The sequence below is a fragment of the Macaca thibetana genome, chromosome 17, assembly GCF_024542745.1.
Source record: "Macaca thibetana thibetana isolate TM-01 chromosome 17, ASM2454274v1, whole genome shotgun sequence".
Classification (NCBI taxonomy): domain Eukaryota; kingdom Metazoa; phylum Chordata; class Mammalia; order Primates; family Cercopithecidae; genus Macaca; species Macaca thibetana.
The window spans coordinates 22,415,664-22,428,383 of NC_065594.1; the positions used below are offsets into that span (position 1 = coordinate 22,415,664).

The window sequence follows — 12,720 nt, forward strand, 5'->3', positions numbered from 1 at the left end:
CAATCTCGGCTCACTGCAACCTCCGCCTCCCAGGTTCAAGCAATTATCTTGCCTCAGCCTCCCAAGTACCTGGGATTACAAGTGCCCACGACTATGCCTGGCTATTTTTTTTTTCCTTGTATTTTTAGTAGAGACGGGGTTTTACCATGTTGGTCAGGTTGGTCTCGAACTCCTGACCTCAAGTGATCCACCCACCTCGGCCTCCCAAAGTCTGTATTATTTCTCAAAATTGCATGTGAATCTACAATTATCCCAAAATAAAATGTTCAATAAAAATATCATAAATGTGTACATAATATCCACAATTAACAAGGCCTCTTCTTTTCTACTGTGTGTCCGGGTCCCCTTACACTCACACGCTCAGTATTTCAACTGTCAGCACTCTTCGTTCTCGCTGTTAAGCAAAGCCCAGTAAGCTCTTTGCTGACCCACCCCACAACTTCTCATAATTTGGTCTTTTCTTTGTCATTGACTTGATACTACTTTTGCAAAAATATGGGGATGATGTTGGGTTGCTATTGTTTGATTATTCAGCCTTTGCATTTCTGACTGTAGAGAGAGTCAGAATATTAGTATTCATACATGGGATAATTAGAAGCCTGCCTTATCTTATTTCATATCTTCTAACAAGCTTCAACCTGTTCATTTCATAATTAAGCATTTAATTCAAAACAGCTCTCTTTACAGATTTATGCTTGCTTTCTCCCACTCTCTTTACCCCTTTATCCCCTTTGGGAGCTAGTGGCCTAAGAACTGGCAGGAAAAATTGCAGTCAAAAGCTTGGCATTATGACAGAACAAGAGGAAAAAAACAACCCCACCCCCAGCTACCACTCATTCACTTAGCTAAAATATAGGCTATCAAAACAGCAGGGAAAACAACAGATACAAATGCACAAAGAGTCATGCTAGGTCTTCCAGAAACTGATGGTGGATGAAAATCACCTCTTTGCCAAGAGCAAGGGGGGAAAAACATCACTATTCATCACAAAATGATGCACCACAGATCTCTCTTCAGCTCTCCTTCTCTACAACTCCACAAATCCTTCCCGTAAAATATAACTTTCTTCCTTTAATGATCTGAAAGTGAATTATTCATATTCTCCAATTTATCTTTCCTTCTTTTATTTATGCTCAGACATGTACTACTTGACTGTAGAAAGCCTAAGAATACAGGCAAGACAGAGGATTCCCAGCCCTTCCAGGGGCGCCAAGTCCAATGGGCAGGGCAACAGGAGGAGGCGGAGGACTGAACACTCATCTGGGGAATGGCAGCTAAGTGACCACATGGCGCAGGCCTCTACGTCATGCTGACTGTTTCAGACAATCCATCTCAAATCCTTTCCGTATTTCCATCCCTACAGTTACTACCTTAGCTTAGGTACTCATGATTGTTTGTCTGAGCAGTGCCACTTCCTAGGTGGTCTCCATGTCCCCCAACGCCTCCTCCATCAATCCATTTCCCACACATCTGCCAGAATCATCTTTCTAAGCTGCAAATCTAAGGAGCAATGCCCTCATCAGTAGGTCTCTATCACCTGAGGTCTCCCAAACTTGCCTCATTATTTAAATAAATAAATAAATAAGCAGATTCTTCCATATCTTTTGTTGAAGAAGCCAACCTTATGACAGAATTTAAGTACAAGTTATTTATTTGGGGAGGGGATCCTAGGAAGTACTGGAAGAGGAATGGAGAAAGGAGACAGCCATTTTTAAAGCACAGATTGTCTAGTTGGCTATGACTGTGGGTAACTGAGGCTCAGTTTCACATGGGAACCACAGGACACAGTGTGAAATATGCATCAGTTATTGTGCCCATTGGCAGAGGATGCTAGCAGATTACCCAGCTCTCTTGTGTCACTGGCTGAGGTCTATTCCTGAGGCTATTAACTGTGCCGCACTACTAAGCTTCCCCACACACAGGAGAGAAACGCTAGGTGGGGAATAGGAGGTACTTGCAGAACTGCATCCTGAAGAAGGGAGTGTCAGGGCATATGAGTAGCAAACTGACTATGTCTGCTACACCAAGCCATGTCCCTGAAGATGTCCACTCAGTGTGTCTTGGGTGGGATCTGGAAATCAGTATTGTGACAAACACATCGTGGGATTCCTATGAACAGACAGATTTGAAAAACATTGACAACATTATTAAGTCCAAAATCTTTGATGGACTCTACCAGGTCCTCCATGTTCTGTGTCTTCTGCCCTGCTCTCCATACCAACCTCCATGCACAGTCCACTTGCCAGAACACACTTGAATCTGTGCACTTCCCTGCAAGCAGCATGTTCTCTTCCATGAGCAGCAACTGTGCCTTAAGAATCTGTAAGAGGCCGGGTGCAGTGGCTCACGCCTCTAATCCCAGCACTTTGGCAGGCCGAGGCGGGCAGATCACGAGGTCAGGAGATCGAGACCATCCTGGCTAACATGGTGAAACCCCGTCTCTACTAAAAATACAAAAAATTAGCCGGGCATGGTGGCAGGCACCTGTAGTCCCAGCTAGTCGGGAGGCTGAGGCAGGAGAATGGCGTGAACCCGGGAGGCGGAGTTTGCAGTGAATCCAGATCACGTCACTGCACTCCAGCCTGGGCGACAGAGCGAGACTCCGTCCCCCCACCAAAAAAAACAAGGATCTGTATGATCCCCAAAGCCAAATACAGTACCATTTATATAGTGAATGTTTATACAACAAATGTTTATTAAAGAAATAATTCCCAAAGAAATACATAGTATATTATTTAAGTGGTATTGAAAGGTTCCCTGGATTTAAAAAAAAAAAAAAAAAAAATCTTCCCTATGTATTAAAATAGTAGGTACAATTCCACTATTAAAACTAAGCAAATACGTATTGAGCACCTAATATATGCAAGACACTCAGGAATCCCTCCAGAAAAGTACTTCAACCTTTTATCAGCTTTTACACTTTAACAAAGATGTGCTGATACACAGATGTGAATAAAACCCTACAAAGGAGATAAACACCTAGGCAGTGGTGAAAGGTAAAGGGCCTTCACTGTAAAAGGAACCGGAGGTATGAAAGACTTTGCCTATCCTGTGATTCTGTCAGGGTTGTCTTCGGGGACACTACCTCCTCCCTCACAAAGATTCAACAGGATAAAGAAGAAAGTTTTATTTCAATGGCACAAACACCTGGAATTATGACTTCTTCCAGTGATTAGAAATGTGGTACTTGGGATCCAGATGGTAACTCTGGGCTCTCTCCCTTACATCCACAATGGCTTCTGAAGCTTTCGAGATGTTCAAGGTGCTCTCTTGCAAATGAGACCAGAACAAAGGCTTTGGCCACTGAAGTCATTACAGGCCTCACCTGTGGCTTTTCTCCCACTGTTAGAGATGTTAACACAGCACCTTGGTCACATTCCAGTCTGGATAATTACATTGGGGCTAGCAAACTTTATCCTCCAGCACCAACTAAACAAAGTATTCCTTTGGACTTGTTGCCGTAACCTTTGTTATGCTGCTGTGGGCTATTAAAGGGCTATTCTATACTTGGGATGGCTGTATCTGTGGAAAATAAATAGCCCTGGCATTACTTTCTATACTGATAAGAAATATATTCCAAATATCACTGGCTAAGTTGGCTATTTTGGCTTAAAATATGCAGTGCCAGAAACAATTAGAAATTACAATAATTTCTTCTCCATTCTCTAAACTTTTACTATCCACACAAATGAAGCTTGAGATATTTGCAGCATTACACAAAGAGGGAGAGACGATGCATTAATTCTACAAAATATATACTTAGTGTCTGCCATATGCCAGGCTATATGTCGTAGGTACTGGGCACTGTTGTCGCTGCTGGGGGTTATGTTGACAGTGTACATATGAAAATTTTTCAGAAGGAGTAATTCAAATAAATTCTTCCTATGCTGCTACATTTCTAAAAATCTGAATATATTATTTTTACTTGAAAAACTACCATACACAGTTCTCCCAATCAAATACTACTTTTGTCCACCTTTTTTTTCTTTTCTTTTTTTTTTTTTTTTTTGAGACAGAGTTTCACTCTTGTCGCCCAGACTGGAGTGCAGTGATGCAATCTCAGCTCACCGCAACCTCCGCCTCCCAGGTTCAAGTGATACTCCTGCCTCAGCCTCCCAAGTAGCTGGGATCACAGGCATGCGCCACCACCCCGGCTAATTTTGTATTTTTAGTAGAGACAGGGTTTCTCCATGTCGGTCAGTCTGGTCTTGAACTCCCCACCTCAGGTGGTCTGCCTGCCTCAGCCTCCCAAAGTGCTGGGATTACAGGAGTGAGCCACTGCACCCGGCCTTATCTACTATTTAAATAAGAGTCTGTAGGACCTGAAACTGTATGTGTATGTGGAAGTATATGTGTACCTAAGAGTGAGAAAATATGCCTTCCTGGCTATCCTGGAGGGTAGCAAATAGAATGCTGCTTATATATTTATTTGTTTGCTTATTTTTAGCAATCATCCCATTTGGGTGGGTAAGAGTTTACAGGTTATAACAGCAGAAGCTGACATAACAAAATTGAAAACATAAATACCTCTTGTTTAAAGCTCTTCACTGTACGAAAGAAACACAAATCAGGCCCTCTGATATTCTATCATAGGAATGAAAAATGACAAAAAGAAAAAAAATATAAGTATTGTGTGTGTTTGCACATACACACAAATTATCTTGCACATGAAAATAGGAGAGGGAAGCTAATTTAAATCTCAAGATTCCAGTAGGTTAAATTAAATGTATGAACTAAAGAATATTTAACATCACACTATGCAAGTGGATGCAGAAATAGTTCAGAAATTTTTTTAAGAAACCTAACCTTGAAATTCAGATTAATCCTAGTAGATCTGAAACAGGCACTTTCTCCTAGACAAATTATATCCAGACAGTGGAAAATATATTTTTTTAAAAGTGAAGTTCACTTGAAATTTGCCAAATTATTATTCTTTTGGAAAATCCTTCTCGCTAGAACAAGTTAATAGCAGGCTTCTAAAACTAGGTTTAACATGCTGTAAATCCATTTATTCCCCTCCACAAATCTACTAACGTATGTCTTTTCTAGTGAAAAGGACTCTCTAATGGCACTTAATACTGTCACTACATTGTTTCTCCAATCAGTCAACGTCAAGGTTTTCCACTTAAGGAATTGTATTAAAGTTAAATGCTTACTTTTGTCATAAATAATAAACAATGGAATACAGACTATTTAAAATAGCACACAGAGCCTCAAAATGTATTACACACACAATGTATTTCCTAAGTTTAGAAGAAATGACTAATAATGCATATATGATCGAAGTTTTCCATCCAATAATCCATTATCATTTGAGCACTAAGAAACAATCTGCACTATCACCTCTCTCAGAGATGGATGACTCATCTTCCACTAACAGGCATTAGGTAACACCTTTGGCAAGAGGGTTTTGATAAAAGACTGAAACAAATATTATGCAGGGACACAGGCACCCCACGAACTTTAAAGAGCCCAGATCACTACACCAACAGTATGTCTACTGCATTGTAGGACAGGAGATTGTAATGAGTGATTGATTAATTAGCTATAATGTACAGGTATACAAACTGACCAACACAATCTTGAATCTCATCCCTGTTGAAAATTCACACAGAATAAGGGATTATTAAAGACTGCCCAAAGCCATAGACAACTACCAAAGCAAGGGACTGGGCTTCCCAGTTTATGGAAAGAGGCAGGAATCACAGGACTTTTAGAGATTCAAGACACAATATATTGTACACAATGCATCTAAGACCACAATCTAGCCTAGCGTGTCGATGTTGAATTTTTACTCTCAAATGTTATTGTATTTTCTAAGTACAGTATTAGAAATTACAATATTCCATTTTTATAAAGATAAAAGTCTTGGTTGTAAATGTTATGTAAATAAAAAACCAAGAAAGAATAATAAAGGAGAGAAATGAGGGGGGAAATGGTCAAGTGTGACCCAGTGGAAGACATCCTGAGACTGGGTCTGTCACCAGGGTTGTGTCACATAATCTCACTATGCCTCAGTGTTCCTCCATATTAAAGGGTTAGGCTAGAGCCTCAGTCTCTACTTCATTCCTAGCAGTAAAATCGTGCCTTCTATTTAGGTATCATAGAAAACCCAAGTTTTTGTAATATCCTAAGAGCACCTGGCAGCAGCAGAAAATGTGCTTACAATGCTTAATGACTAAAAAGGGAAGAATGAGAAGGGTCTAAACAATCCTCTCAAACTTGCATTTTTCAGTTTATACCAGGCTTAAGAGGGCAACTGAAGTTAGATGCTTCATTTCATCCCACAGTAATTCATATTATAATAAAATATTTAATATTCCTTAAAAAAACATCCAAAAAAAAAAAGAAACAGCTTCACCTTACTCAAATGAAACTTAGTGGATCTGTCTCATTTGGAGGGTTACAATGCCTGAGCTACAATGTGAGTATCAGGATGTGGAAGCAGCTGTCACTGCTTTGTTTTTCATTCACAGTAGGTGGTTGCCAGGCAACAAAATACTATTGTCTGTTTCCATGATCTATTGGCCAATTCTACTGGTGATAATGCTTTCTACAGTTTAAAACAGGGCCACCTTTTGGACAAAAAGAAATGAGAAAAAATTCTAAGGATGACAATAACATATATATGAATAAATACACTGAATGTACTCTAAAATTATGTGTATAAATATACAACCGTGTGCTGATACACATACAAATATTTTGCATATATGCATATGTGATTATATACATTCTCCTACATACAAACCCATCTAAATTTAATAGGCCCACAACTTGAATGTAAATCCCTTAGGGAAATCAAGGTATGAACTAGAGAAACAAAAACACAGAATCATTTTCTTAACAATAGCAATAACTTTCGATTTGTCCCATATATCAAATCCTGTTTCTTGAACAGGAGGTCCTCCAGTCAGAAAAGCAATTCTGTCTACTTATATAAAAAATAATAATAATGAAAAGCCTTTACCATCTACTTTAGAATCATGTAATACATTTAATATATTGTTTTATTATCACATGCTACCAATGTGTACAAAGATAATTCAAAGAGTGTTGCTGTTTACAACCAAGAATCTTAAATTTTATTCATCTTAAAAATAATTGAATTGTTCTCCCTGGAATAGCCTCATGTGATTCCCCACTTTGTTTTGATATGGGTCCCTGGGGAACAAGAGTCATGCTATGTTACTCTTGCATATTTCAGTAGCTTACAAATAAAATAACACACAGTGTACTCAATATAAAGTTGTCAACATTAACTTGCATCAGTTGCTGTTTGTTTTGCATTGACAAGGCTTCTTAAAGATAAGAATGACAATATTCTTAGATGTACAGACACAACATCAAAACAGCCTGAAGGAATTAAAGCTGGAAAATGCTAGAGGCAATCACGCTTTGAAATGAAGAGAAATCAGTATCATTTATACGTACACATATATTTGTTTAAAGGCTCTAAATAATGCCAGAACAATCTGTATTTTATGCAATGCTCATCCGTCTTCCCTCACAATATTCCGAAAGCACTTCAACTATTTAATGCATCCCCTCCACGAGGCCTTTCACTTTTTCAAACTAATTATCACTTTCAAATCTGTATATTAACAAGAAACTGGAATAAGCAATATCCATTACATGAATAGACATTATTAATACAAAGTATCAAAGTGGCAACGCTAGCAAAACAAAAGCAGAGCGTGTTAACCATGAGCTAAGTACCAGCAAATGTTACCACTTTGCTTGACAGAGCCGTCTCCAACAGCACGCACCCGCCTCTCGAAAGGGCCCACCAGGTTTCTCCCTCACATCTCACCCCACAAATGACCCACTTCTTCCTCTGTTTTCCAAGCTCGCTCACCTGTGTCTCTCCTCCAGGAATCAATTTCCTTCCCACTTTCTCCACCCTCTTCAGATCCCTTAATCACCCTTCATTATTTTCTCCAAACTACCAGACTCAAATCTGCAGCCCAGTTGGCCAGGAACCTCTCCATACGCACGTATTTCCTGCATTCTCCTGGGTCTACTTTTAAAAATTGCTACCACCAAACAAATGCAATCTTAACAAAATTAGGATTACACTGCCAGTGTCTTTTTTCATTTAATGTTACAGCAGTGAAAGATTGAGGGAGAGAAAAGGAGAGAAGCAGGAGTGTATCTGGGTGAAGGAGCGTGGCTCAGTGGCTATACAGTGAGACGCAGTGATTCCACAGAGCTGGGCTTGCCCACCTGTCGACCCCACTTTCCCCATGTGCTCGCCGCGGGATGACAACCACAACACTTCAGAACCACCCCCCCGAAAGGGGGCGGGGTTACGCCTTCAACCAATCAGGACCCGCGAGCCCCGGGTGTCCAACCTATGGGGTGGCTGTGGCCGTGCAGGGGGAGGACGTGGGGTGGTCTGGGAGGGGCCGCGTCCGTGGGAGGCTCGCACGTGTCGGGTCCGGAGAGGCGGGGAGGCGGCCGGCGTCCAGCGGCCGAGGCGCGGGCTCTGAACCCTGGCAGCTGCCGAGTCCAGGTGCCCCAGTGCCTCCTTTACCTCGCGCTGGACCAGGCAGGGCGCGCTCCCGCAGAGGAAGACCTGTCCAAGGTGTCCGAGCTCCCCATGAGAGGGGACAGTCACAAATAACAACAATAGTACCCAGCGCAGACGAGGCGGGGAGGAAAGTTTCCGGCCCGCAGCAAAGCAGAATCCGCCAAGGCTGGAGGAGAAGGGATGCAGAGCGGGAGGGTGACAACCTGAAAGAAGAGGGCAGCGGGAGCACCGTGCGGGCAGGACCGGGTCCCGGGGGCGACGCCCGCCGGGGGAGACGGGTGCGGGGTGCGCTGTCCAAGGTGCAGGGGAGGTGACTGGCGCGCGGCGGGCGCGGAGCCCGGAGCCGACACTGGCTGGCAGGCGGCGGGGAGATCGGGGAACAGCTGTCTGGGGCGCTGGGCACCCCCGAGCTCGTAAAAGTGACGGAGCTTGAGCCGGGGCACGGCAGGGAAGAGCGTGAGGGCTGCACCGAAGCCCCCACGCGTCCACGCACTCCTCCTTACCAGCCTCACCTCTAGCTCCACTCCCCTCCCCCCTCGCCCACTCCCCTCCCAGTCTAGATCCAGGTGCCGAGGCGGGGGCGAGACCAGAGGACCCAGGCTCGGAGCCCGGACGCCCCAGGGATGTTGCGGGCACCGGAGCTGCTTACCTGGGGCCGCCGTATGGGGAGCGGAGGCAACCCGCCGCGCGGAGTGGGGCGCCGGGCGCGGCGCGGCTCCTCCTAGCCTCGGCGTCCTCCTCCTTCTTTGCTTCTCCCGGACTCTGTCCCGGGCACGGAGCTGGGAGACGCGGCCGGGCTGCAGTCGCCTTTCCCTCCGCCGCCGCCGCCGCCGACGCCGCTGCAGCAGACAGAGGACGCCCCGTGGCGGCTGGAAGCCTGTGTGAGTAGCGGCGCCCGGGAGAGCGGGGATCTGCTGAGGGGCGCTGGAGACTCCGCGGCTGGAGGCGCGCGGGCGTGCGCACGCGCGCCTGCGAGTGTGAGTGTATGGGTGCGCGCGCGCCCACGGGGTGGGGGAGTCGCGAGGGGAGGGGGAGAGAGGCCGAGAGATGCTCGTAGGGACCGAGGCAAAATTCTGCGCCCCCGGAAATCCGTAAACGCTGGGAAGGAGGATCGAACGCGCGTCTCGCTTGGAGAAGCTGCCCACCGGGCGGCAGCAGAGGAGGAGGGGAAGTCAGCGAGGCGCGCTAGGGCTCCGGATCCCAGCCTGGCAGAGCCGAGCGGAGCGCGCAGCCACCGATGCAGCAGAGGCGGCGCCCGCAGCCCACGGTCGCGCTGCCCCCTCTCGCGAGGGGCCGAGGCCGCTCGCTCCCGCCACCGCCGCCGCGGTCCGGACTGCTCTACTAGGAGCGGGGGAACCGAGAGAGGGACCGCACGGTTGCTACGGCGACCTTGGAGGCGCCGGGCCCGCTGAAGGGCCAAGAGGAGAACCCGGGCGCACGTGGCCGACTCCAGGCTGGAGCGGGTGTGTGCCAGGGTTGTGGGCTTGGGGTAGAAGGTGGAATTGGGCCGCGCGGCCTGGGCAGAGGATGCAGGGTGTGCGGCCCAGAGTGGCTCGGCCGGGGTGCGATCAGCATGCAGGTTGGTAAGGGTGAGGGGATCCTAACCCCAGGTGACATGTTGCCTTTTTTTCCTCCTTGGAGGCTACTTTTTCTCAAAGTTATCCACTTCCCAGATAAGAGTGCCGGCCTCCTCTTTGTTAGGATTCAACTTAGCTGTGCAGGCAACCAGGCAGTGCCTCCTTCAAGTCAGGCTCTTCCAAGAACCGCTCCCACCAACCCCCCCCCCCCCCCATACATCCACATCCCCCGCTCCTCCTTCATCCCAACTACATTGTAATACTTTAGAAATAAATGTTTAAAGCACATTTACATTCTCTGCCTCTTAAAAGATATATTGTCCTAGTAGTATACTTTTCCTTGCTTATTTTAAATTCTGAGTGGGGTTTCATTCACACAAGCATTTCTTCAAGGGTTGTAAGGTCAGGGTAATACGCGAAATACCCTTCCTGGCAGGAATCTTTCGGGCAGGGATTGTGTTTTGCACACTTTTGCATGCCTCCGGTGCTTAGCATAGTACTCTACTTTGTGAGTTCCCTGTAAATGTTGAATGAATGACATTGTTTTCTAGCTTCACATAACCTGAAGGCAAAGACTTGGATGCTGGGAAAGTCATTACCACCCCACTAGGCTTGCTTGATTTTAACTTATGCCATTTCCCTGTGTGTGGCTATTTTCCCCCCTGGCGGTCAGAACCCTAGTGCAGAGAGAGAAAATAATACTTATCCACTGTGCATCCTTAAGAAAGGGTGCATGCAGAAGCACTCTACAGGGACCCCAGTGGGATCCACTGGGTGTGAGGGGGCCAAAGCTCAGAATCTAACCTCTCAAAATGTGAAAGTCACTGTTCCTGAGCAGTTTATACTGTCCCTTCTAGAGCAGAATGATGGGGAATAGAGTTTTAAGAGAAATACGCTATTCTTTTGTTTTGTTTTGTTTTTTGTTTTTTGAGACGGAACCTCACTCTGTCACCCAGGCTGGAGTGCAGTGGCGCGATCTCGGCTCACTGCAACCTATGCCTCCCGGGTTCAAGCGAATTATCCTGCCTCCGCCTCTTAGTAGCTGGGATTACAGGCACTGGCCATCACAACCGGATAATTTTTTTTTTTTTAAGTTTTTAGTAGAGACAGAGTTTCACTGTGTTTTCCAGACTGGTCTCCAACTCCTGACCTCAAGTGATCCACCTGCCTCAGCCTCCCAGAGTGCTGGGATTACAGGTATGAGCCACCGCACCAGGCCAGAAATACACATTTCTAATAGATTATCAGGTATGCATTTTTCTCCTGTTAAGAGTAGTGTTCGTGGACACTGACCAATACGTGCAGGGTCACCCCGGACTGCTAATTCTGCTGTCTGGTTTAGCACCAAGTCTACATCCTTCACCCTTGGTATTTCTACAATCGTCGTCTTAGAAGCAGAAGTCTTCAATTTTGCATTCCGTGCTAAATTTCAATTCCTTTGAACTCAGGCTCGCCTATGAGCTGCTTCTCTCTCCACTCATGATACCACAGCTGTGAAGTATAACTGAAATAAAGTGAAAATTAAAATGGATTTATTTGGGTGCCGTGTGTTCTCTAGTGATGGTCCCTTTACCTGATTTATCTACCTTCACTCAATTGACAGTCTTCTTAGAAGACATTTGTTGTGATATTGGAGCTTTTTTTTAGGTTGAAAGCTTAGACATTTAAATTTTTCACTTGAAAGGAAGCTCTAAAACTTGCAGAAGAAGCAGAAAAATTCTGATACTGAAAATGGACCCTTGACAGCCAACCTATAGAATGGGTGTGAGTCAGAATTTTCCAAAACAATTTTAAAGCTTCATTTTCCTTGGAAAGTTGCTTTTAGGGTTTTGTTGGGCTCAGAAACTGATACCAGAAAATATGGCACTTTGACACGCTGGACTGAAGAAGCAGCCTCAAGGTCTGACGCTCTCTCTGCCTCCTGTCTGTCGGTCTTCTGTCTCACCCAAAGCACAAGATGAAATTGTTCTCTGAAGGTCTTTCATCTACCTAGAAACCAGACCTGCCCAAGAAGAACACACTTGCCTTCTCTGAGTGTTTATTAATCTAACTCACATCACAGGAAGAAAGATTGAAGACTGTCAACACAACTGGACATACTTTTGTCACACTGCTCTGGGGCCCGACAGACTTTATCCCAGGCCATTGTATGTTCACCAAGCTCATTGAATTCCACTAAAAATTCTTTACTCTCCCCCTTAAAATCATCCACACTTCCCTTTCTATTCTTCCCCTATGAAGAAGGGTATATGAGTATCGGTGTAACCCATTAGGTTATTGAGCAGTCATTCTCCTGCAATTCCCTTGGGTTACGCACACGAAAATAAGTTTTGTATGTCTTTTCTCCTATTAATAGGAGAAGAATCATCTGCTTTTTGCAAGGTGATTTTCGGTGAACCTTCAGAAGGTTGAAATCCCTACAGTTTCAACAGCTTCCCAAGTGCTCATCTTACTTGGTGGGTAGAAGGACCTTAATAAAGCTGTAACTTCTCTGATGACCACCAAAGGGAACAGTCTTGTCTTTGTAATAATAAATATAAGAAGCCAATATTTAAAAATAAGAATGTAAACATATAGCAATCTTAATGTATGTTAACTTAAAAATAAATT

The 12,720-nt window shown here is 44.9% G+C and overlaps 2 protein-coding genes across 2 annotated transcripts in view; one reads left to right on the plus strand and one right to left on the minus strand.

Annotated features, from left to right (window-relative positions):
• Positions 1–9,313, minus strand: part of ENOX1 (ecto-NOX disulfide-thiol exchanger 1) — a 578,892-nt gene extending 569,579 nt beyond the window's left edge. The window contains exon 1 of the mRNA XM_050766189.1: positions 9,183–9,313. The gene's annotated coding sequence lies outside the window, so the exon portion shown is untranslated. The remainder of the gene's footprint in view (positions 1–9,182) is intronic.
• Positions 8,263–10,391, plus strand: LOC126940247 (dapper homolog 3-like). The gene is made up of 3 exons (XM_050766013.1): positions 8,263–8,811; positions 9,259–9,996; positions 10,175–10,391. Exons 1-2 carry the CDS (start codon positions 8,263–8,265, stop codon positions 9,943–9,945), a joined length of 1,236 nt encoding a protein of 411 aa, XP_050621970.1. The 3' UTR covers positions 9,946–9,996; positions 10,175–10,391.
• Positions 10,392–12,720: the final 2,329 nt, after the last annotated feature.